We start from the raw sequence: 22,599 nt of genomic DNA, 5'->3' as shown, positions 1-22,599 counted from the left end.
ATCTTTATTACACAAGGAAAGAATCCAACTGGATTTTCAGATCCTAGGATAAGTTTTGCAGGTGTGACAGTTAGAAAAGCCACTTATAAACTGACAAAAACTACATATGGGAGCTATTAAGGGACAGTATACATGGTATCCCCTCAAAGCCTTTTTACAGTACATTTTCAGAGTAGAACAGTTCTTTGAAGGTGTTCTTAGAGAGTGCATAGATGCACAATCATTAGACATTGGAAAAATCAATTTCATTTCATGGAGCACGTGGATTACTCTCTGTAAGCCAGGTACTGGCTAGACTTAACACTGCTGAGCTTAGAATGTGACCTTGCCAGATATCCCCAAAAGTCTATAACTGTCTTTCTGGAAAGCTTACATGCTTTCTAGTTAGCTAAAGATGACTGGGATGCCTTGAAGACGTAAGTGTTCAGGATAAACAAAGTTCTGCTCTTATTTGGCTATTATTACCAAATGCAATGATCATAATGCAATGAAGTAAATGAGAGTTTATTGACTTTGACCTACAGCTTGTACAGCATAAGTCTCATAGGCGTAGACTATGTTATTAGCAGAACTGTCACTGTTGTGACATATTGTATACTATTTAAGTTCAGTGATGTCTTAGAACATCATGTCTTCTAGTCCATCCTCCATAAACTTCTTATAAAGTGCCATAAACTTTGCCACAAATGCTTCCAGATGATAAATGACTTTGCTGCCCAGTTGCAGTCGGTGCTCATAGAAGGCTGCCATCTGTGCAACCTCTCCTTTTAGTTGCCCATCACAATTATTTAGAAGTTCCGACAAAAGGCCCTAGAAGAGAAAAATATGGCAGTTTTTAAAAGGATGAAATATTTCAAAAACAGGGTAGCATGACAGATACTATTGTTAGGTATAGCATATACTATATTCACTAGTATTACACATGGTATATGTGCAGGTATTGGGAAATTATGTTATCTGAATGTATTATGCTCTCCCCACAATTCTGTTCGCCCAAGTCAAGTACCCTACAATACCTTGCAAAGCTAAATTCAGTCAGCTTTGGCATTAGAAAATAGGAAACCTATCAAAGACAAGATACATTAGTGCTCTGCCGTAGGTACAAGCTCAGGAGGTGCCTTCATGCCTATTAGTACCTAAAATGCTGTATCCAAAACAAAAAGAATAAGGGGTATGCCGTGGTACCAGAAAACAAGTTGAAACTGATGGGTAGAATCTTAGATGATGTTAGAGGGTTTTAGCTTGTGAATAGCCCCATTATAAATAGAGGTAGCAAAGGGGTGTATTTTGGGAACATGCCTTAGAATCATAGAATATCAGGGTTGGAAGGGACCTCAGGAGGTCATCTAGTTCAACCCCCTGCTCAAAGCAGGACCAATCCCCAATTTTTGACCCAGATCCCTAAAGAGCCCCCTCAAGGATTGAACTCACAACCTTGGGTTTAGCAGGCCAATGCTCAAACCACTGAGCTATCCCTCCTTGTAAGCTGACCTGAACATGCTGCGAGAAGAGAAGTCCTAGAAGAACTGGTGGTGTATTAACTTTCTTTCCTGTATCATACTGTTTTGTTTGTAGGTAATAAATTGCCTGAGCCTGGTTGTTTGATCTTGAACATTTTTAATACTGAACCACAACTGTAACCAAAATCAATTGGCTATGCTATTCAACACCATCATTTTCCCAGAAATAGCTGAGCAAGTCACATCATGATTTTGAACTCACTCAGTGATCCAGCAGAGCAGAAGTTTTCAAGAGCTATCACATCATTTATCCAATAGAACTAACTTTGAATTCCATAAACACTTGTGGAACATTGTCTTTTCAGAAACTTCTCTCTCAGGATAAATTCCTCATCCTGTAAAATCAGGTGACACAATAGTGCAACTGAACAATTTCTGCCTCACTAACAACAATAGATTAATAAACTGACTGTGCACAACCCCTACTAATGTCATTGCGAACTGCAAGTAAGTGTATAGCCTTGACGATTCTTCATTTGACAAGGGAAGTGAATCTCGATAGCATTAATCAGGAATGGATGTAAATAAGCTCATCCCAACAGAATGACTTATTTTAAAAAAACAAATCCATGAGAGAGACTACTGCAATACTTTACCTCAAAAATGACAAAGGTCTTAATATTAAAATTTTATATTTGAGGAAGAAGGGGATAAAGCTATTGCAGAAGCAGCTCTAATGCAATAAAAAGTGTAAGAGACAAGGTCAGTGAGCACCAACACGGCTACAACTGGACTGCATACAAAGAGTTTAAGTTAGTTAAGCACTTAAGGACACTGCCAAATATTGGTGTCTTCAAACATGTTAGTAACAAGTATTTGAATTTATCTTTAAGACAGAGAGCACTTGCACAGCAAGACAACTGAAGCTCTCAGTGGCATCAACCCACAATAGGGCAAAAAGGACAAGGAAAAGCATAACTGAACAGAATGTGTCAGGAACACGAGTCAGTTGACATGTCAAGGATTTTACCATAATTTAATCAGAGCTGTGTTTTGTCAATATAAATAGAGGTTAATGCTGTTGTTACATTTTCCCAATATTATCTTTAATCTCAACTCTGCCCTCATTTCCTCCAATATCCTTTCATGCTGACTACACTCCACACCTCCTGCCTGGTTGCTCCATTTGTTTCCATCTCCCATAGCAACTTCTATGCTTGAATCACTGTCCCTTTCTTAAAATGTCACACTTCCTTCATGAGGCCTTTCGATACCATTTACACTTACAAAAAAGCACTCACTCTTGAAGTTGACTCCCAACCTGTGTATCACATCTGTTTAGATGTAATGTCTGCCTCTATTTTAGATTGCAAGCTCTTTGGAAGCAGGGACTATGTCTTCCACTATGTTTTCTCAGCTCTGAGCATACTGTTGGTACTCAAAGAATGATCTTGTTTTAATAAGATATTACCTCCCTTTTTCCCAATAAATAATGCACCTTGTCTCCCATTTCAGTCTTTCACCTTTGCTATTTCAGGCAACCATCCATGTACCGTACAGGCTGGGACGCTATCCTCCAGGGCAAGTCCAGGTGTTTCAATGCTGACCCTGTAGGTGTTCCTCAATCTTTTTTGCGAGCAGGTGGCTGCCACCTCTAAAATGCTGTGGCAAGAACACTATGAATTATGGAGCTTCCCCAATAACACCCCATAATCAATAGCATATCAGCCACCAGCAATTCAAAAAACATGGGGATGCCTTCTAGCATGCAATTATCAGGTAGAGTAGAAGAGTCCTGTATTTTTTGTTGTGTTCAGCTGAGCAAAATGCAGATTATCTAGTAAACTAAGTAGACACTCTTAGCATTCTAAATTAGTCCAGCTTTAAACCCACTTATCCAGTCCCCAAAACTTGGATAATTCAATCTAACAAAGGCAATCAAGCTGTCACTGGCTTTGGCACACAGATATTATGCAACTAAAAACATTTGTTAAATAAAAGGATTTGAACTAGATAGAGTAGCAAAGACTTCTGGCTCACAGACAATTTGATCTGTGTCTTGTAAAAGCTGGACCTTATTGTTAATGTTGAATTATTTAGATTACAGTTGAACCATGCCTTGTGCTAGATATTTTCCAAAAGAAAGAAGAAAACAAAATTTCCTGCCCTCAGGAGCATACAATCTTGTGCCCTGATCTTGCAAACACTTGTGCACATGCTTAACTTTAAGCACTTGAGCTGTCCCTTTGAAGATCCTGAAAACTCTTTTTAAAAAATGTAATTTTAATCCTTTTGCCCCAACTTTGGATTCTCCTAGCTCTGGTTGAGGTGAACAAAGTAAGTGCTGACAAATTAAATTACCTTCATTATTATCTCAGGAGGAATGCAGTGGGTTAAGAGTTCATAAAGCCGTCCACGAACTTCAAGTAACCTGTTGGAATGAAATCATGAAGTGTTACAATAATGTCCACAAAGCCTATTTTATATTTCTAAAAAACATTTGCTCTGTTATTAAACAATGTTATTGAAACCCCAGACATGGACTGCCAAGCATAATTAAGTTCCCTTAGCCTGAAGCCTTCCTCTAATATTAATCAATCTGCAGTACTCCCACGATGTAAAGTCAGTCTCAATATGCATGTTACATAACTCAGAAGTGGGGAGGGGTTAATAAAAAAGTTTTGGACAGTAGTTATGACATGCTCAGGATGAATCTGGAAGATACAAGGCTCCAGAACAAGCTGTTCTTAGCCCCCCTCCCACTTTTTTTTTTTTTAAACTCTTAGTGTGACTTTTGTCCAAGTTCAATGAGAAGTTGCCACAAAATGATTAGAAATCAGGATTCATTTTTATGTTGCTGGTTTACACCTTTCAGTCATCTTGCCCACATAACTGAAGAATCGCCAGTGATAAATTCCCACCAAATTCACCTCTGGCAATAACTGTCTCTTGATAGCCACTTTGTCTCATCTTATCTGAAGCCTGACACCCAGAAATGCTAGCACTTACTGTAGGTGATTACTGTTTTTTCCCCATCTCTAGATCATACAGCAATGATACAGATCACAGAAAAAAAAAAAGCTACATTACAAAAGGAAGGTAATTTGCAAAGAGGAATGTGAATAGGTAGAGAAATTACAGAATAAGCTTGTCCTTTACAAAGAAAATGTATTAGGGACAATTGATCTTACAGCAGTTACAGTGCCTTGGCATCTGTTATTTTTACCGTTATGTCACTTATGTGTGTTCTCAGCCTTGTGAATTGTTTTTTGTTGGTTTTTTTTAAATATAGTTGTGACTCCATTCCAATTACTGTCGATATCTAACTTATGAGTCAGACTCTTAGTGACAACACAAGAGCTTTCTTCCTTAAAAATTACACCTACAAAAATAAAAGGATTCTTCGCCAAAGATTTGAGGGAGGGCTTGGAGGAAGTTATCCTTTGGTCTCTATATTCCAACAACTTATCGATGTGAATTTTTTAAAAAAAACAAATAAATACACAGATAAAATGGAATTCATTAATTTAGGCAAGTTAAATGGGGTGCAGGGAGAAGGCTAGGCACTTGAGTTTAAATAGAATCATAGGGAGCATGCCTCCCATTAGGGCTTCAAAATAGTGCAATTCTATTTCTGCCAGCACTATATATTTAAAAAATGGGCAACTGTTTCCAGTGACCATAAATGTACCAGAGCAACAGAGAACTAGTGCCAATGCTACTGCTCTTCACAGCTAAAGAGGGAAGTTTCATAGTACTATGGAAAAAGAACAACCACATCCATCAGCTTCAGCTGGAAATAGCAGTGCTGTGAACAAGCCAGTTTGTTACCTGATACTGTACAACGTTACAAAGAGCTGTTCAGAAACTAAAAATCACATCTACCATGCTGCCTCACTAGGACAGACGCACATGCACACACACATTGAAATTATTCTAGATCCAGCAAAACCAAAAATAAGTATCTACAATTCCATTATTCAACTCATTTCTTCCGTGATCCCCAGTGAGTCAATACTATTTTAAAAAAAAACTTTAACTGCATGACTCCAACTGAAAGGGAGCCGCAAAGGAGCCAGTTACCAGTTTTTGTTATTGTGCTTGCTGATGGGTTCATTAATATGTCTGTTGTTGATGGATTTCACTATGTATGCTAGTTTACTACGCAAGCCAGAGTACTGAAGATCATGTTTAAAAATCATCATCATTTGGCTGTCGCTCATTTGGTACCAACTACAGAAAGTGAGCCAGGGGATGATGCAGCCCGAATTAGAGACATCCTGAAGAAGACTAAGATACGAAAATTTGTGGACGCATTGCATTTGGTGATGGATTTAATTGCCAGGGTAACTGAAGTGTTACATTTCTACTTTGTAAAAAAGTAAAAAATTATATGCTGGAACTCTCAGCAACAAAAGACAATCCTTGTTCCTTATGTCTAAAGAAAAACTTGCCTTAGAGATGACAGATTTGAAGTAGTACATATTTTGGGGTCTTTACAGACAATGCAGCAGAAAAATCAGATCCGTATGCTAGAAACTGCCATTTAATAGATCAGTGCCAGATTCCCCAGGCTATATGGCCTCCACCATTCATATGGTTTCAATGCTTTGACGCCACACAATGGCTTGATGAAAGAAAAAGAACTGGCTCATTATTGCAATGTACAAGTTTAAATCTTCTAGATAACTTTACACAGGCATTGAGTCAGAAGGGAAAAAGGAGAGTACCCTGTATCAGTGACTGCATCTAAAATGTCACATCAGAATCAAATCCACAATAGTAGTACAGGTATATGATCAAAAAATCTTTTAGCTACCAGGTCTTCCAGGATATATTGCAGTTAGTGGAAATACTGTCATTGTCCTACAACACTGCAGTTGTAGAATATGGGTTTTACCCACCAACTTAATTAAAACAAGCCCAAAGAAGTAAAGCACACTCCAGAACTTTATGCATGTGTTAATGGCTCTAGTAAAGATGCTTTCTTGCTCCATCATGATACTATCTATTGACTTGAAGGGAGACTAGGGACAAAACATTCATAAACAAAGCGACATCAGGCAGCACTAGATGTTTTCAGACTGGTGGTGGTAGTGGCATTTTAACGTATACTAAGCAGAGGACAAACTGAATGGACCATAAGACCAAGCGAGGGTCAGAACAATTTGAAACACTGGCACAATAATCCAAAACAGAATAAGGAAAATACAGAGAAATTATGTTAGACAATCACAGTAGCAACAGTGTTTTATTTCACTTTAACTAAGAAATGAGACCACATCCAGAAACTAGGACAACTTTATTGTCTAACTCAATTTTGAAGTCTTATATGTCTGTGGGCAAATTATCAGAATACTTTTCCCCAAAACTTCCATATAGTTTTGGCTACAAAGCTCGGTCATGATTTAAATTTCATGAGGTAAGTAACTTTTAGCTTGTTTACCACTTTATCATTTAGAGCAAAACAGACCAGAACTGGCTTCCAAATTCAGACTAGTGCTACAGAACTCCAGGGTACCTAGTCTGTGTTTATAATGGATATATAAATTCAGCACAATCACATCATAACTGTGTGTCCTGCTTATTTACTTTGTGACAGAGGCTAACTTTATTAGTTTCTGAAATCCAATCTACCCACCTCCGTAGGCTTTAAACCCATTTCCTTTGGATGCAAAGCAGAGGCATTCCAGTACAAAGCTATTAAAATGCCACAAAACATTTAATATAAAACACTTCTTACGCTCAGAAGTACTCTGATACGCTAATAATTTACAGTCAGAACCAAATAGCTCCACCTACCTCTGGGGAGTCTGCTGACTGACAATAGCATTTGCAGTCTCTCTCAGATATATCTCCCAGTCTGTCTCAGGGATGTCCTGATCTGAAGTGAAAGGATACCTGCACAACAAGTAATCTCTCATATTTTAGTAACAAGCTTAGAGCGAATGTGGGTTTTTTTTTTTTTTTTTTTTTACGAAGAGTAACCTACATTAGTTTCTCCAGTGACTTACTGCTGGACTCTGCAAGCCTCACACATAAGCAGTGCCTTCCGAAGATTCCTACCAGACTTTTCTGCTAGCCTCCGAGCCAGATCCTGAGGAAGAGTCAGCCCCTCCTTCTTGCACACACTGGACAACACATGACAGATCTAGATGGGAAAAAGGTACCATGACGATATAGCTAACATATGTATTGTAGTTGTAGCTGTCAGTCCCTGGATATTAGAGAGACAAGGTGGATGAGGTCCAAGATATTACCTCATCCATCTTGTCTCTCTTTAGTGAAACAGTTCAAAACCCAAAGACCGTTTTCAGGCTTAAGCATCTCTAGAACAGCCACTGCTTTCTTGCAAAGGTCAGCCAGGTATAAGGGAGCAGCTCCAGTTTGCCCAGTCAATGGACACTGTGCATACTGATCAAAGGCAAGTCCTGGATTACAGAGACGGGTCATTTTCTGTAATATACTTTACATACACACAGTAAAAACTTGTCTGATTAAGTTTCTACTGGAGGCTCATTTCTGCTTCCAAACCTACATCTTCAATACTGGGAGCAGGCACTCGCACTGCCAGACATCTGCTTTGAATAGGTGCAATGATTTTTGAAACGGAATTGCAACACAAGATCAATCTGCAGGTGGCCATGTACTTCTCCATGGTTCTTCGCAACGCATGCTGAGCATCTTTAGTAAGTTTATCAACTTCTGTCAGCAGCACCACTGCCAGAGGGAAAAAAAAAGTTTAAATTATCTTTATTAGAAGAGTTTCACAGTAAACAAAAGTAATTTTAGAAAGATAATGAAGCAAGGCGCACAGCAAGCAAGGTGCAATGTGGTCCCATGGACCACTGGGCTGGGACTCAGAAGACCTGGGTTCTATTTTCAACTGTCACTGAGATGAGGAGATACCTTGCTCAAGCCATTTCATCTTCTGCATCTGTTTACCCCCTGCTCTTCATCAGTCTTGCCTATTTACATTTTGCTCTCTTCAAGACAGGGACTGTAAGTGCTACTGTGATGCAAATAATCAAATTAGGTTTGAAGGCCAAGAGAGTCACTGTACTGTTTATACTATGGCTAATACAGTAGCGAGCTTGTTTTCCCAAGAATTTTAAGAAAGGGTTGCAGCTGAATTTTCTGAGAACCTATGGTGTAAGGAAGTATTAAAGCAAATAGTTTATCAGTACACTCCTTTGATTACAAACTCATACTTTAATTTTAATGAGTGTGGGAGGTAGAAAACCCCTTGTGTTGAACGTAGGAGGCCCTTCCATGCACATTGCTCTCCATGTTTATCCAAAGATGTTTCAAAGTAGTTAGTGGGCATATTTTACTGGATTGTAGCAGATTGGTAAAATTTGGTAATAGCTCAAATTTAATGTTTCCCTGAGAACGGTGAAGAAAATGGTATGGCATGGCATATCAAAGGTAGGTCCACTAGTACATGATTTCTACTCTATTCTCTCATCTTTCTTGGGTTAGTCTCATTTTTCTTTTTGCATTTATCTGGTTGTGGGGTTTCTTGGTTTTTGCGAGGAAAGCAGCTGTAGCAATTTATATTTGGAAACAGTGAAGAGGAAAATGGGTATCTTTTAGATTAGCAGCCACTTTCCCTCTGTAGTTCTTCCACGTATGAAGTATTTCTGCACTGAACACTTCATACATAGTAGGACAGCATAAAGAAACTGAAAGGGACAAATATATATGAAGGACACTCAGTCCTACTTCATTTCCCTTTGCTACCAATGCCACATGAAATAGGCTGCTACTGATGGGCTGTCTATCAACCATCACACATACATCCATAATGGCCACCACTCTCTGACAAAGAAGCATGAAAGGTGACCAAGTTTTGGGAAGGCTGATATGTAGCTCACAGTAACAATAAGCAAATCAAGAGCTGCATATCTGTGACATCAACATCTTTTGCTACAATCACAGAACTACACTTCACTGTCAAATACAAACCAATGCCATAAAGAGAGAAATGTCTGAGGCAATTGATGAAGATACAAGGTGGAAGAGAGACATGTTTACTTCTCAAGTACATCTTCAGACCTGGTCAAAACAGTCACAGAACTTTTCTCCTCCAAAGTTTTGGCCCACATTTAACTTGTTTTACTAACCTTTAAAATCTCTTTGAGTACTTGTCTCAAGTTGTTGGGATTGTGCTACTGTCTTCAATAGCTCCTGAATTACCACACGGTCACTGTTTCCTGCATCACTGTACAAAGAGTTCAGATAATTGATTTTGTTAGAACACTTATTTCTTTTAAAAATGCCCACACCATATCTACAGTACATTCTTTTAAGTAGCGACTCAGGCAGTTTGTTTTTTTAAAAAAAGCCCAAAATGTAGCTTTTTAAAGAAAGAAAGAACACAAGATGGACTGAATTTAGAATTCATTTAATCTTTAATCTGTACATTAAGTGGCTATTGACAAGCTATTGTCCTAACATTTTGAAACTCATACCCTACATAGACTTGCATTTTATACATATGTGGGGAGGGAGACCAGTTAGTAACTGCAACAAATGATGTTTGTGCCTGCATGATTTTAATGTAATGGTATGAGAAATCCGCTTTTAACATCTCTTCTTACCAGCAATTTAGGCATATAAATCCAGTATTTCTTGTTTCTCAGCTTTCTAAAAGGCCATTTTGTCTTTGGCAAAAATGCTAAATCAGCCAGTTGTACACATGGCTTTCACTAAACACAAACACTGATTCCAGCATTATGAACATCATGTGGCCATGGAAAGGGCTAGAGATTTCATAAGTGGAGATCTTGTTCAAAAGAAACTGCAGGTTTAGTGTCAGCTTGAAAGTTTCTGAAGTACGCCTACTCAGCCCCCAACATTGCTTGTTCTCTTTTTATCTGAAATTGTTATAAGAAGGTAGCCCCTTCTCTTTTTCCCCTATGTGATGATTTGTCTCTTATAGCAGAAAATGTGGGCATGTTTATTTTCTAAATTATTTCAGTGTGACCCACACTAAGAGTGTGGCTCTCTGTACTCATCTAGCTGCTACACCACCAATAGGAGCTTATGATTCTGCTACTGGCTTCAAGCTACTGGATGCTTTTAGATTCAAAGGTCCCAAGTTCATTCACCCCCTGGAGATGTACCCTCCAGGGGTGTCATTACAAAGAGAGGGGAGACTCACAAAACAATAGGGTATAGGGGAAAAAGGGTATAGGGGAAAAATGGATTCTCCAGCAATGGGAAGTTTATCAGTGTCACCATTGTCAAGGATGGCTATTTCAGGTATAGGACTGAAGCCAACTTTCCCCCAAAACCAAAAAACTTAGTGTGCTTACAAAAGAAAACCATGCATTCTCTGCAATGACTTTTTAGATCCTTCTGACCCCATAACTGAGCAGTTGATCCAAATGCCATACAACATTTAGTGATAAGTTCAAAGAACGTATGGATTCCCTACATCAGTGCCGAACAACAAGTGACAGAACCGATATCAAGACTAAGCAAGATGAAGTACAGAGGCTTCCCAGTGCCATACACTTTCAGTGACTCACAAATGCAATACATTTAAAAAGCATACCTCTGTGGCTACAACCAATAAAAAAAGTGATATTCATTTTAAAACTAGCTTTTGCTTTGGAACTGAGGACATCCAAATTTCACAATGGAAGTTTTTCATCACATAATATGCAAGTTATGAATCAAATATGACTCCATACGATATCTTAATTTGCATGATTTGGCATTTAAGTGTGGTTTTAAGATGATAGAATTGCTACTCCTTGAAATGATGTATGTCATCATAGATATATCAGTGATTTGACAGCTGATGGAATGATCTGTTGTCTCAAGGTTCTTTAGCTCTTTTAAGAGTATTCAGGACAAAAGGCACTTTCAATGAGAAAAATCTTATGTTCTAACAGGTTTAGTACCAGTAGGCTTCATCAATATCTCATATAGAAAATTTAGTGCAGGAATACAAAATTTAACTTATGATTCAGTTTTCTAAGGTTCTTAGTGATTAAGCTACAATTATTTTAATACAGGTACCTCTCTGCTATAATGAAGTGTCTGGTTAATAATTTCATGGGTGAAGGGGTAGGCTAAGCTTGATGTTATTTACTGTTTCTGACATTTCAGTGCGAAGATGGTTAGGCAAAGCAGAGTTATAATTTAAGTGTATGTACTGTTTTCTCCTTCTCAATCCAGGAGACTCCATTTAAGAGCATCTGCCCATGGCAAGTTAAGTAACCAGCAGGCAATGCCCTGAGTGTCACAGATGAAATCTGTATAACAGTTTGGAGGAAATAAAACTGCCTTGTTTAACAAATGTTTATAATAGATTTAACACCTGCATGTTTCCACCCCCTTTCTTTAAGTTCATTTTCTCTCTGTTGACCTTTTACTGTGCTCCATATTACTTAAATGTACCAGACTACTTCCCTGAACATGGAGTGATAATTCAATCAGAATTCTATAGGCTGTACTGATACTGACATTCATGAACATTAGCAGAACACAGATTTATATGCTGTTTGTTCAGTAACATACACATAGAAAGATACAGATGGCCAATTCAAGACGTAATTATTCAAACTGTTAGGTGTTAGCTCCGATCAATAAAGCACAATGGTAAACAACATTGATACTAACCAAAAAACACTAAAGTAGGCACTGGTATTGTATACATTTAATAGGTAGTCTACATTTTAGGATATTTGCATTTGGAGTAGAATATTTAAATTCTGTATATCTACAAGTAGTTTCTAAAACATTAGGAGAAAGTCAACTTATTTGATCAGAAGTCCTGTGGCCTGTGTTATACAGGAGTTCAGACTAGATGATCACAATCCTCCTTCTGACTATATAATCATGAATCTATGAATCAGCAATATCGTCAGAGAAACACTAAAATTCTCCGTATTTTAGACCAGAAACATGTTTTCAAAATTGTCTTAACTTGACCTCTGAATTTGCAGATCCACCTATCTGTAAGACCCAACACTCACATTTGTATACACAATCTGCTGGTAAGACAGCAAACTACTCGATTAACTTAGGAAATCCAAGTTTTTCATCATCCAAAATCATGTATTTCAAAAACCTGGTCTGCATATTTAGGGCCTAAACCTGCAAACAAAAGTTTTTCTTTAAACAAACTACTTGCTTGATTAAGAGGTTGAATCCTTAGAAGTCAAGGCTTTTTGAAAATGTGGTCATTCAAGTACAATATCCAAATTAAATATCCTTTTTATTATGAACTTACCTTGGATTAACTTCAAGATGATAATTGCTTGCAATGGTGCTAATTTCAATTTTCTTTTTAGAGGGTGTCTGTGTAGAAAATAAAAAAGTTAGATTTCAAAGCATCTTATTTTAATATTAAAAAAAGTCAATTTTTGGATTTGAAGAATTATAATTGGCAGATCTGGTAGCTTGACAGCAGCATTATGGCAAAAGACCTGGATTTGGGGTTAGGTTCGTACATCTTTCTCCCCATGTGAGTGGAGGTCAGGAGTATTGGGATGTGGTTAAACCTCTAAAAAGAGAACGATGGCTGTTTACTACAAGAGTTGATCTACTATCAGAATTAATAGAGATTCTGGACATGATAATGTGCTGTCTCTTTCAAACAATCATTTTAAAGAAATAGTTTGCAGACATCAGGAAGGCTTCCTCTCAATGATTTTTTGGAGGGAAGTGGAGGGACATGGGAGGAAGTCCCTTTATCACAGTATGTAATTACAAATCTGTTATTGATGTAATTTATAAGAACATTTATGTTGCCTCTGAATTTGGATCCAAACTGGTATATTTCTACCACTAACAGGATATGTTCTCACTATGTACAGAACAGTGTTTAAGTGTATTTCTTCCTATTATGGTGACAATGAATCTCCTCCAATTCAAGTGACTTATCAGAAGATTTTTCTAGGACTAATTAGATGGGGTTTTTTTCCCTATAAACATCATAATCTGTTTCTCTTTTCTAGCTGAGTCACAAGAAAGTAGTACAGTTGATGTGCCTATCCTCACACCAATACCCAGAACATTCTACTAGTTTGTTTCCACTGTCATATGCCTGTTCTAACACAGAAGGAAATGACTAGTCAAGCAAGGATACTACAGGTGCAATCGTTACTAAATTATTTCCTTTAAGTAATAGCAATGAAAAAGAAAAACTACCTTGTAATAAGATGTTAGAATCAGTGATAATGCTCTACCTACCATATCAAATATGATATTCAGACCACTGCTGAAGGAATTAAAAAGTAATAACGGGAGAAATTCTATTGACCATACTATGAAATTTTAGTGTTCCTCTGACGATTTTGCTGATTCATACATTCATTATTATGTAGTCAAGACGACTGTGATCATCTAGTCTGACCTTCTGTATAACACAGGCCATAGTCTCTGAATTAATTCCTGTTTGAATGTTTTTCTAAAAGACATGCTCTAGAGTTCACTCTTGATTTAAAATTTGCCAGTAGTGAAGAATCCACAACAACCGTTGGCAAGTTGTTCCCATGATGAATTACCCTCATTGTTAAACATTTGTGCCTTACTTCTAGTCTGAACTTTTCTAGCTTCAATTTCCAGCCAATGGATCTTGTTACACGTTTGTCTGCTAGATTAACAAGATCTTTACTATCAAATATCTGTTTCCCAAGTAAGTACTTAGACTGATCCAGTCACCCCTTAAAACCCTTTCCCAATAAGGGCTTTTAATTGATAACACAGCATCTTAAACAATAGATTTCAAGTGGCTGCCTTGTTCCCCGGGCAGCTAATTACTGAAACAAATCTCTTCTCCTGTTGAAACTGTCACTATGGGAATGATTAGATAACAAATTATCACAAACATAAATGGGAGAAAGATAACATTAATGGTTTATAAGTAAGGGCCACAACATAGATGAACTGAATTCTATCAATTGAAAGTTAGTTTAAATTTGAGTTAACATGAAGCAAAAATTCAAGCGCTGGGCCCAATTCTGATCTCAAATACATGAGTACATTCAAAGTAATGCCAATAGAAGCAATATGAAAGAAATCAACCTCAGAATCTGGTCCTCAGTACTTAATGCTAAGGACATATCCTGCAGTGCAGCCTGGCCACAAAGTACAAGTGTGAGGGAGACTGACAAACTAAAATTCACTTGGTCAGAGGAAAATGTTCAAGTGACCAATTTTATAAGTGAGCTTGAACTTTCTACCGAGGTGAAGAAATATGAACATTTTTGAATTTTACTGACTTTCTTTTTGCTATTGTGGACTTCTCTATAGGAATACATACTCAGCATGCTAGTATATAAAAAAGAGGATGTATATATACACAATTACTTTCTTTAAAAAATGCACATGATAAATGTCTTACTGTTATGCTCTGATGTTCAATTCTCAGTTTCTCCACTCCTGCACCATACAGCTCCCTTAACAAACACATTATCCTGGTCTTTTTTCCAGCTCCAGATGGTCCATACACTAACAGATGAGGGAAGTCACCACACTGAACCTGCAAACAGTGCAATAAAGCTAATTATAGTAATGTTTCCCCTATGTTAGGAAATTAACAAACTGCATCAGATGAGGACTTTGCTTACAACATTACTATTAAATAATTTTTCATATACAATTCTACAGTACTTCAGTTTAAAATATAACCCAGAATTAGTGGCTCCTTGAATTTCTTTCTTCCAGGTACACTTCCATCATATATGCTGTGTGCCTCTGAAAATTAAAAATGATGTTTTGTTTTGGTTTTTTTGAGAAAGAGTTTGAAGTACTTTCAGGTGTTATATTAGCTCCTGAGACTCCTGCCAATTTTTGTGGTTACACAATCACTTTCATCTTTTTAAAAAAATGTTTCTGTCATGCTTGTTGCTAAGTGAAAAGCTCTCACAAATGGGAAACAGACTGACACAGGGAAACAGCAAAATTATCCACAAAATAAACTAATAGAGAAAACTATGTCTCTGCTCTCTTTCAGCTACAATATACTATGAGTATTACTTGTAACAATATAAAGATATTCAAACAAAAGCATAATTTTTAAGTTGAGTGTCTCTTTACAACGACAAAACCAGTTTTTGTTTCTGAGAGCGCCAGTAGCCAGTTTAAAAAATATATTTCACTAATATCTACCTTCAAAGTTAGTTTTAGTTAGATATACCAAGCACAGAATGCAAAGAGTGAATCTAGTTGTTAGACAATCTGGATAAGACTCAGGACATCTGGGGGCTTGAACATGCATTCAGTTTTGTATCCATGGGTTTTATTCCCATCTTTGACCTTAATCCCTGTGACCTTGACCAAGTCATTTATGATCTGATGGTTTCAGAAGTGCTAGACACCAAGAGCTTCCGTAGATGTCAATGGATGATGTGGGTGCTCTGCATTTCTGAAAATCATACTAATAAATCTCTTTGTGCCTTTTTCCTCCCCCATCTGCTTAATGGTAACAGTGATGGTGTGAGGCTTAATTCAATAACACATGTAAAATGCTTGCGAACCTTTGCATGGAGTGCATTCTAAAGAAGAGAAATGTTTTTTTCCCCTACACATCAGGGCTTGTCTTCACTGCAAGTTAGTTTGAGTTAGTCCATATGAGTTGCTAGCCTAACTCAAGTGAGGGTATGTCTACAGTACTACAGAGCCTATGTCAGCATAGGTATGCCAACACAGCCCCGTGCTGTAGATGCAGCCTACACCTACAGGAGTAGGTCAGTGTAGGAACATCACCTCCATGAACAATGTTATGTATGTTGACAAACCCCTCTTCCATCAACATAGCTAAACTGGAGGTTTTGTTGGCATAGCTATGTTTGTCAGGGTATGGGTATTTTTTCCCTATCTCAGACCAATGTACCTATGCTGACGTAACTTAAGTGCAGACCAAGCCTGAGAATGACGACACAGTGAAACAACATTGAAACACCCAGAGCAATTTGATCAGCAAAATGGTGACTGGATTAGCAGCTTCATTGGATAAACATCTGATGAGTTGTAACTCACTGCTCATCCCCACTGCACCTCTAAAGCACAGGAACAACAAACACCCATCCCCATCCCATCCCACCCACATCAGACAAGCCAGTTAGAACTCAAGCTAGAGATATGTGTGTAGAAAGAAAGTTGGGCAAAACTTCAGTTGTACCTTGAGCTAACACTGCCGTGAAGACACCACACCAAGGTGCCATCCTGGGTCAAACAGGTGTCATTTTAAAGCTGTTACAATTAATTGTTTGTAAAGCACACTGAAGATTAAAAGAGTTCTGTTTATTGTTTGTGGCAGGGATTAAATGGTCATAGTGAGAGCCAGGAAAGTACTATTTGGACTGTTAGCAAATGATTTCCTCATTATCAGTTTTCATATTGGGATATACATTTGCAATAGGGTGACTGTATTATAGTGCACAGTTTGTTCCCAACCAGACTTATCTTTATTCAGATATTGCACTTTTCATTTTGTATTAGCAAAAAAACAGAGGAGTACTTGTGGCACCTTAGAGACTAACACATTTATTGTTATTTGTATTGTAACAGAGGTAAATATGCAGTAGTGAAGGGCAGGCGAGTCTGATGTCAACATCCTGCTGCCTGAGACAGATGTAACACAAAGTTCCGATGAAGTGAGCTGTAGCTCACGAAAACTTATGCTCAAATAAATTGGTTAGTCTCTAAAGTGCCACAAGTACTCCTTTTCTTTTTGCGAATACAGACTGACACGGCTGCTACTCTGAAACGTAACACAAACTGTAGCTCTTACCCCTTGCTTTAATAAAACAAAGTCACATGCACAAAGAGAGTTTGCAAAACTTCATCTCCTTATTCGCCTCCCTAAGCAAAGCAAGCAGGAACTCAGCACCAATAACTAGAGGGCAGAGTCTGCTCTGTTGGCAGCGGTGCGTGACTGGGAACAGCATCAGACTCTAAGCCAGCACTTAGGGGACAGCAGCCTCTCACCAGTAAAGCAGAGGCGCCTGGCCCAGCCCCAGGAGACGCCTAACACGGCTACCGAGGGGCGTGTGTTGGTTTAAAGAGCGCGCCCCCTGCTGCCCCGGGGGCTGGGGGCGGTTCCCGTGCTATGCTGAGAGATTTGGGGAGGGGGGTCCCAGAGGGAGACGGGGCTAGCAGGGAGGCAGTGGTCCTCGCGGATGGGAGAGTACCAGCGGGGGAGGGGTAGCAGATGGGCCGCGGTCCTGAGGAGGGGTTTCCAGAGGAGGGTCGCAGGGGCTCCCCCCGCGCGGCCCGGAGGTGAGGGGGGCGGGGGGGCGGGTCCCTCACCAGGTTGCGGAGCTGGGCCGCCTGCTCGCGGTGATAATCCACCCTGCCGAGGGCGCAGGGCCGGTACTTGTCCGCCCAGAGACTCATCGCTGCGAGGCCCAGGCAGAGCCGAGTTGAAAAGCGCGCGCCGCCCCGGCTCTCCCGCTCCCCTCAAGCCCCGCCGAGAACAGCCGCCCCACTACGGCGGCCGCCTCGGGACAGACCTAACCAACATGCGGAGCCGACGGAACGCGCCCAGGCAGGCCGCGAGGGCGGGGTCGGGGAGGAGAGCGAAGGCGCCGGGGGCTCGGAACCGCCCCGCCGAGGCTGGGGAGGGGCAGATCGCTCCGTGCCCAGGGCGCGGCCTTTCCCTCAGGGGTACCCCGCACCACAGCGCAGAACAAGCCCCCCCGCCGCCGCCGGGCATCTCACAGCACCGTGACCCCCCCCCGGCCAGTGTCCTAGTCCCGCGAGAGCGCAACGCCCTGAGCCACCGCAGCAGCCTGGCGGCCTGCGGCCGGTGCCTCCCGCCGCCCAGCCTGCCTGCCGCCTGGGCCTTGTCCCGCCCTCTGCAACGCAGCACCATTGTCTACAGCGCCACTCTGTGACACTCGCCTTGGCATAGTGTGCCAGTGCCGTGGCATCTCATCTCAGCCCCCTGACCACTGTGCAACGCTGTGCCTCCTAACACCTAGCACACCTAATGCCCAACACCCTGTTGCCCCACAACGTGACAGATTGCAGCGCTTCAGCACAACATCCCAGTTCTGTGATATCGCAACACCACAGCATGGCACGCTGCACAACATGCTGCAGCTTCAAAACAGTGCCTCCTCATCACAACTGCAAAACCCCTGCAAACCAGTGCCCTGCCCCAGTACCACAGCCTGATGGCCCACAGCAGCTCCACCTGGATCTAGCACTATGCCGGTATCAGGAAATGTTCTCACTCATCCATAAAGTGGTCAATGAATCTCTTACCATTATTCACAATTGATTTCCATCTCTGGGTAAATTCAAGTCATTCCCATGTAACACTATTTTAAAAAATCATCCCCATTTTCTGTGCATTATATACTTTATTTGTTTTGTGCTGGAAAAATTAAGAGCACAAAATCCACTTGAAGCACCAAGTACTGAGAATACTTGTGCACCCACCATCTTTGGAATTAAGTACTTTCCTGTGGTTTTGAACTGCTTCACAATTTCATATGTGACTGTTATTCTCATTAGTTGTATGCAGTGTAGTTGTAGCTGTGTCTGTTCCAGGATATGAGAGAGACAAGGTGGATGAGCTAATATCTTTTATTAGACCAGACCAATATTACCTGGCCCACTTATCGAGTACATCACATCTTCAAAGTGCTGCAATCTACACAACCACCTAAATCACTACCTTAGTTATTTAAGTGTTCCTCCAAGGCTATCTAAATTAAGTGGGGGCAGGGATTGTTTGGATTGGTCAGTAATATAGTTTTATCCATCTAAAATAGTTACGTCTATCATATTTATTCTAGAATCTGTTTTAGTTGCATAGTTTGTTATGAATTAGAAAATTCACCCTGCACTGCTTTTCTGCATTGTCTCTACGCAAGTCTGAGCTTGTGGAGACAGATGCATCAGTATCCTGTACAGTGCTTCACTCTTCAGTCCCTTTAGCTATGCACAGTGCTACAAAGTAACCTATTTTGTGCCAGGTTTGCATTTTGGTTCAGCAGTTATTCTCACATGTGGGCACTATCATACATCACTACCTGCTGCTTTTTTACCAAGTTCCATTATGATTTGGCTTTGCATTTTTGTTTTGCTTATGCGCTTTTCTTGAACAGCAGTATTTATGAGTGATCTCTTAAAGCTCTTTCAGAGCCCTTTGATCAGTTACCTGACTTTTTAATAATTTCTAAGTGATGTGCCATTTCTCTTGCATCTGTCAGTGCCATGGCAGATTTATAATTGCAGATTCTGTAATAATTCCTCATCGGAAATGCCAGTTAGTGTTGTCACAAATCTATTCACTTTTCCCAGCGCAAAGATACTGTTTTTTGTTAACTCATGTCAGCTAACAACTGCTTTGACAGATTCCGCAGGCTTCAGAAAGTACTAATGAAAACAAAACCTTTATGAATGAGGTTAGTCTTAAGTATCTAGGGCTCAATCCTGGGAGATAATGTGTCCTATGTGGGAGGTGCTGTGTGCGCTTGATGACCACTGAAATCAAGGAGAACTGAGGAGATTCAGCAGCTCTCAGCACCTTGCGGGATCAGATCATTATCAGATTTCTTTAGGACTATATTAAAGTCTTTCCTAAGAAGAAGATGGTGGCATTCATACCCTGATTCAGCAAAACACTTAATAATGTACTTAATTTTAAGCATGTGCTTAAGTCTGTGATGGGTTACACAAACCCCACACTGGAGTGGAAGGGGTTAAAGGACTATACTGGGCCAGCCAGCCCCATCCCTCCAACCCTGCAGAGCATGCTCAACTGGACACAGGGTTGAAAAGGAAGCAAGCAGCCCTGAGCAGAAGGAGGAGGGTGGGGAGGAGTGCAGACCTATCCTGAAAGGCTCCTGTCAGAAGAGGCTAGAGAAGAGTCCCTGAAGGAACAGAAATATATGCAGAGCTCAGTGGCTGACAGTTTGGTTTCCTTTTTCTTTATCTGTGACCAGAAGTGGGGGGAGAAAAGCAGTGGTAGGAAGTGACCCAGGGAAGGTAGCTCAGAGCCCACCCCTAGGCCAAACACCGCTGACCCTCCAAGGGTCCTGGCTTGGAGCCCAGTGAAGTGGGTGGACCCAGGCTCCCCTATCACTGCCTCATAACTAAGTGGACACTAACCACTGGCCCCTTGGCCCACTGAGGACCCTATTACAAAGTCCATCCTTCTTTTGCAAAGCAGTTAAGCATATGCTTGAAGTTGTAGACCTTGGATAAACAATGCAAGGAGAAGTAAGGAATTAGAGGTTAACAATGGACAAAGAATGAACTCATAAATGGCCTTGTAAATAACTAGGGTTACCAACCCTCCTGGTTTGACCAGGAGTCTCCCAGAATTGGACTCTTATCTCCCAGAGGCTACTGAAGCCAAACCGGGAGATTTTAGACTGCTAAAAGTCTGGCAGTGCAGCGGGGCTAAGGCAGGCAGGAAGCCTGCCTTAGCCCCGCTGCACCGCCGACAAGGAGCCACCCGAGGTAAGTGCTGCCTGGCCGGAGCCTGCACCCCTGTCCCCCTCCTACGCTGCAATCCCCTGCCTCAGCCCTGAGCCCCCTCCAGCACCCAAACTCCCTTCCAGAGCTTGCACGCTGCACCCCCTCCTGCACTCCAACCTCCTGCCCCAGACTCAGCCCGGAGCCCTCTCCCACGCTCTGAACCCCTTGGCCGCAGCCCAGAACCTGCGCACCCCAACCTCCTGCCCTAGCCCAGTGAAAGTGAGTGAGGGTGGGGAGACCAAGCGATGGAGTGAGTGGGGCAGGGTCTTGGAGAAGGGGCCTGGTGGGAGCAGGGCCTTGGGGAAGGGGTAGGGCAAGGTGTTTGGGTTTGTGTGATTAAACAGTTGGCAACCCTATAAATAACATGTAGTTAATAGATAATGAAATAGTAAGAGTGATGTGTGATAAGCTTGCACCTGGAGCTTTGCTTACTAACATACTCTGCAGCTCGTGGAGCGTTCATTATGTGTACAGGGATTGATTATAAAAATTAGTAGACCAGTCATAAATAGTATTAAGTGTAAGCATGTACATAAGCTGATTCATGACTGTGTACATTGGATGTGTGGAATACCCTGTACTCATCCCCTACACTTGAGCCTGATCAATTAAAGTGTAGTTTGATTGTATGCCAGTAAACTTCATTGATGAGTCTGGAGATCAACTGATTCACTGGATTCCAAAGAACTGGACAAAGTGTTCTCCCAGAACTGTATTAGCTGTTCTGGATAAGCCATGTGAAAAAGGTCTCAGAGGGAATCATAACAAAAGTTTTGTGTGTTTAAGTGGTTTGCTAAATTGGGGCCTTAGCACTTCATAGGATTGGACCTGCAATTTGGTGCCCACTCACCGAAGACTCTTAAGCAAAGTAAGTTGTTGGGTTGGGAAGGTCCTCTCATGGATCAGTAACTGGTTAAAAGATAGAAAACAAAGGGTGGGAATAAATGGTCAGTTTTCACAATGGAGAGAGGCAAATAGCATGGTCCCCCCAGGATCTGTAATTGGGACCAACACTGTTCAACATAGTCGTAAATGATCTGGAAAAAGGGCTAAACCGCGAGGTGGCAAAGTTTGTAGATGATACAAAATTATTTAAGATAGTTAAGTTCAAAGCTGATTGTGAAGAGTTACAAAGGGATCTCACAAAAGTGGGTAACTGGGCAACAAAATGGCAGATGAAATTCAGTGATGATAAATGCAAAGTAATGCACATTAGAAAACACAATCCCAGCTATACATACAACATGATGGGGTCTAAATTAGCAGTTACCACTCAAGAAAGAGATCTTGGAATCATCGTGGATAATTTTCTGAAAACATCTGCTCAATGTGCAGCGGCAGTCAAAAGGCTAAGAGACTATTAGGAAAAGAATAGATAAGACAGAAAATGCCACAATATCCCTATACAATGCCCACATCTTGAATACTACATGCAATCTGGTTGTCCCATCTCAAAAAAAGATGTATTCAAATTGGAAAAAAGTACTGAGAAGGGCAACAAAAAGATTAGGGGTATGAAACAGCTTCCATATGAAGAGAGATTAAAAAGACTGGGACTGTTCATTTTAGAAAAGAGACTAAGGGGGGATATGATAGAGGTCTATAAAATCATGAATGGTGTGGAGAAAGTGTTATTTAACCCTTCATATAACACAAGAACAAGGGGTTACTCAATGAAATT

The 22,599-nt window shown here is 40.5% G+C and overlaps 1 protein-coding gene across 1 annotated transcript; it reads right to left on the bottom strand.

Moving 5' to 3' along the window:
- Positions 1-488: 488 nt before the first annotated feature.
- Positions 489-18,251, bottom strand: RFC3 (replication factor C subunit 3). Its single transcript, XM_007070910.4, has 9 exons — positions 17,733-18,251; positions 14,824-14,961; positions 12,709-12,776; positions 9,587-9,684; positions 7,999-8,180; positions 7,475-7,611; positions 7,263-7,361; positions 3,822-3,891; positions 489-810 (listed from the first exon to the last, which is right to left on the bottom strand). Exons 1-9 carry the CDS (start codon positions 17,817-17,819, stop codon positions 619-621), a joined length of 1,071 nt encoding a protein of 356 aa, XP_007070972.2. The 5' UTR covers positions 17,820-18,251; the 3' UTR covers positions 489-618.
- Positions 18,252-22,599: the final 4,348 nt, after the last annotated feature.

This window comes from Chelonia mydas, chromosome 1 (genome assembly GCF_015237465.2).
Source record: "Chelonia mydas isolate rCheMyd1 chromosome 1, rCheMyd1.pri.v2, whole genome shotgun sequence".
Classification (NCBI taxonomy): Eukaryota; Metazoa; Chordata; order Testudines; family Cheloniidae; genus Chelonia; species Chelonia mydas.
The sequence above is the reverse complement of the archived record's forward strand: the minus strand, read 5'-3'. Positions and strand labels throughout refer to the sequence as shown.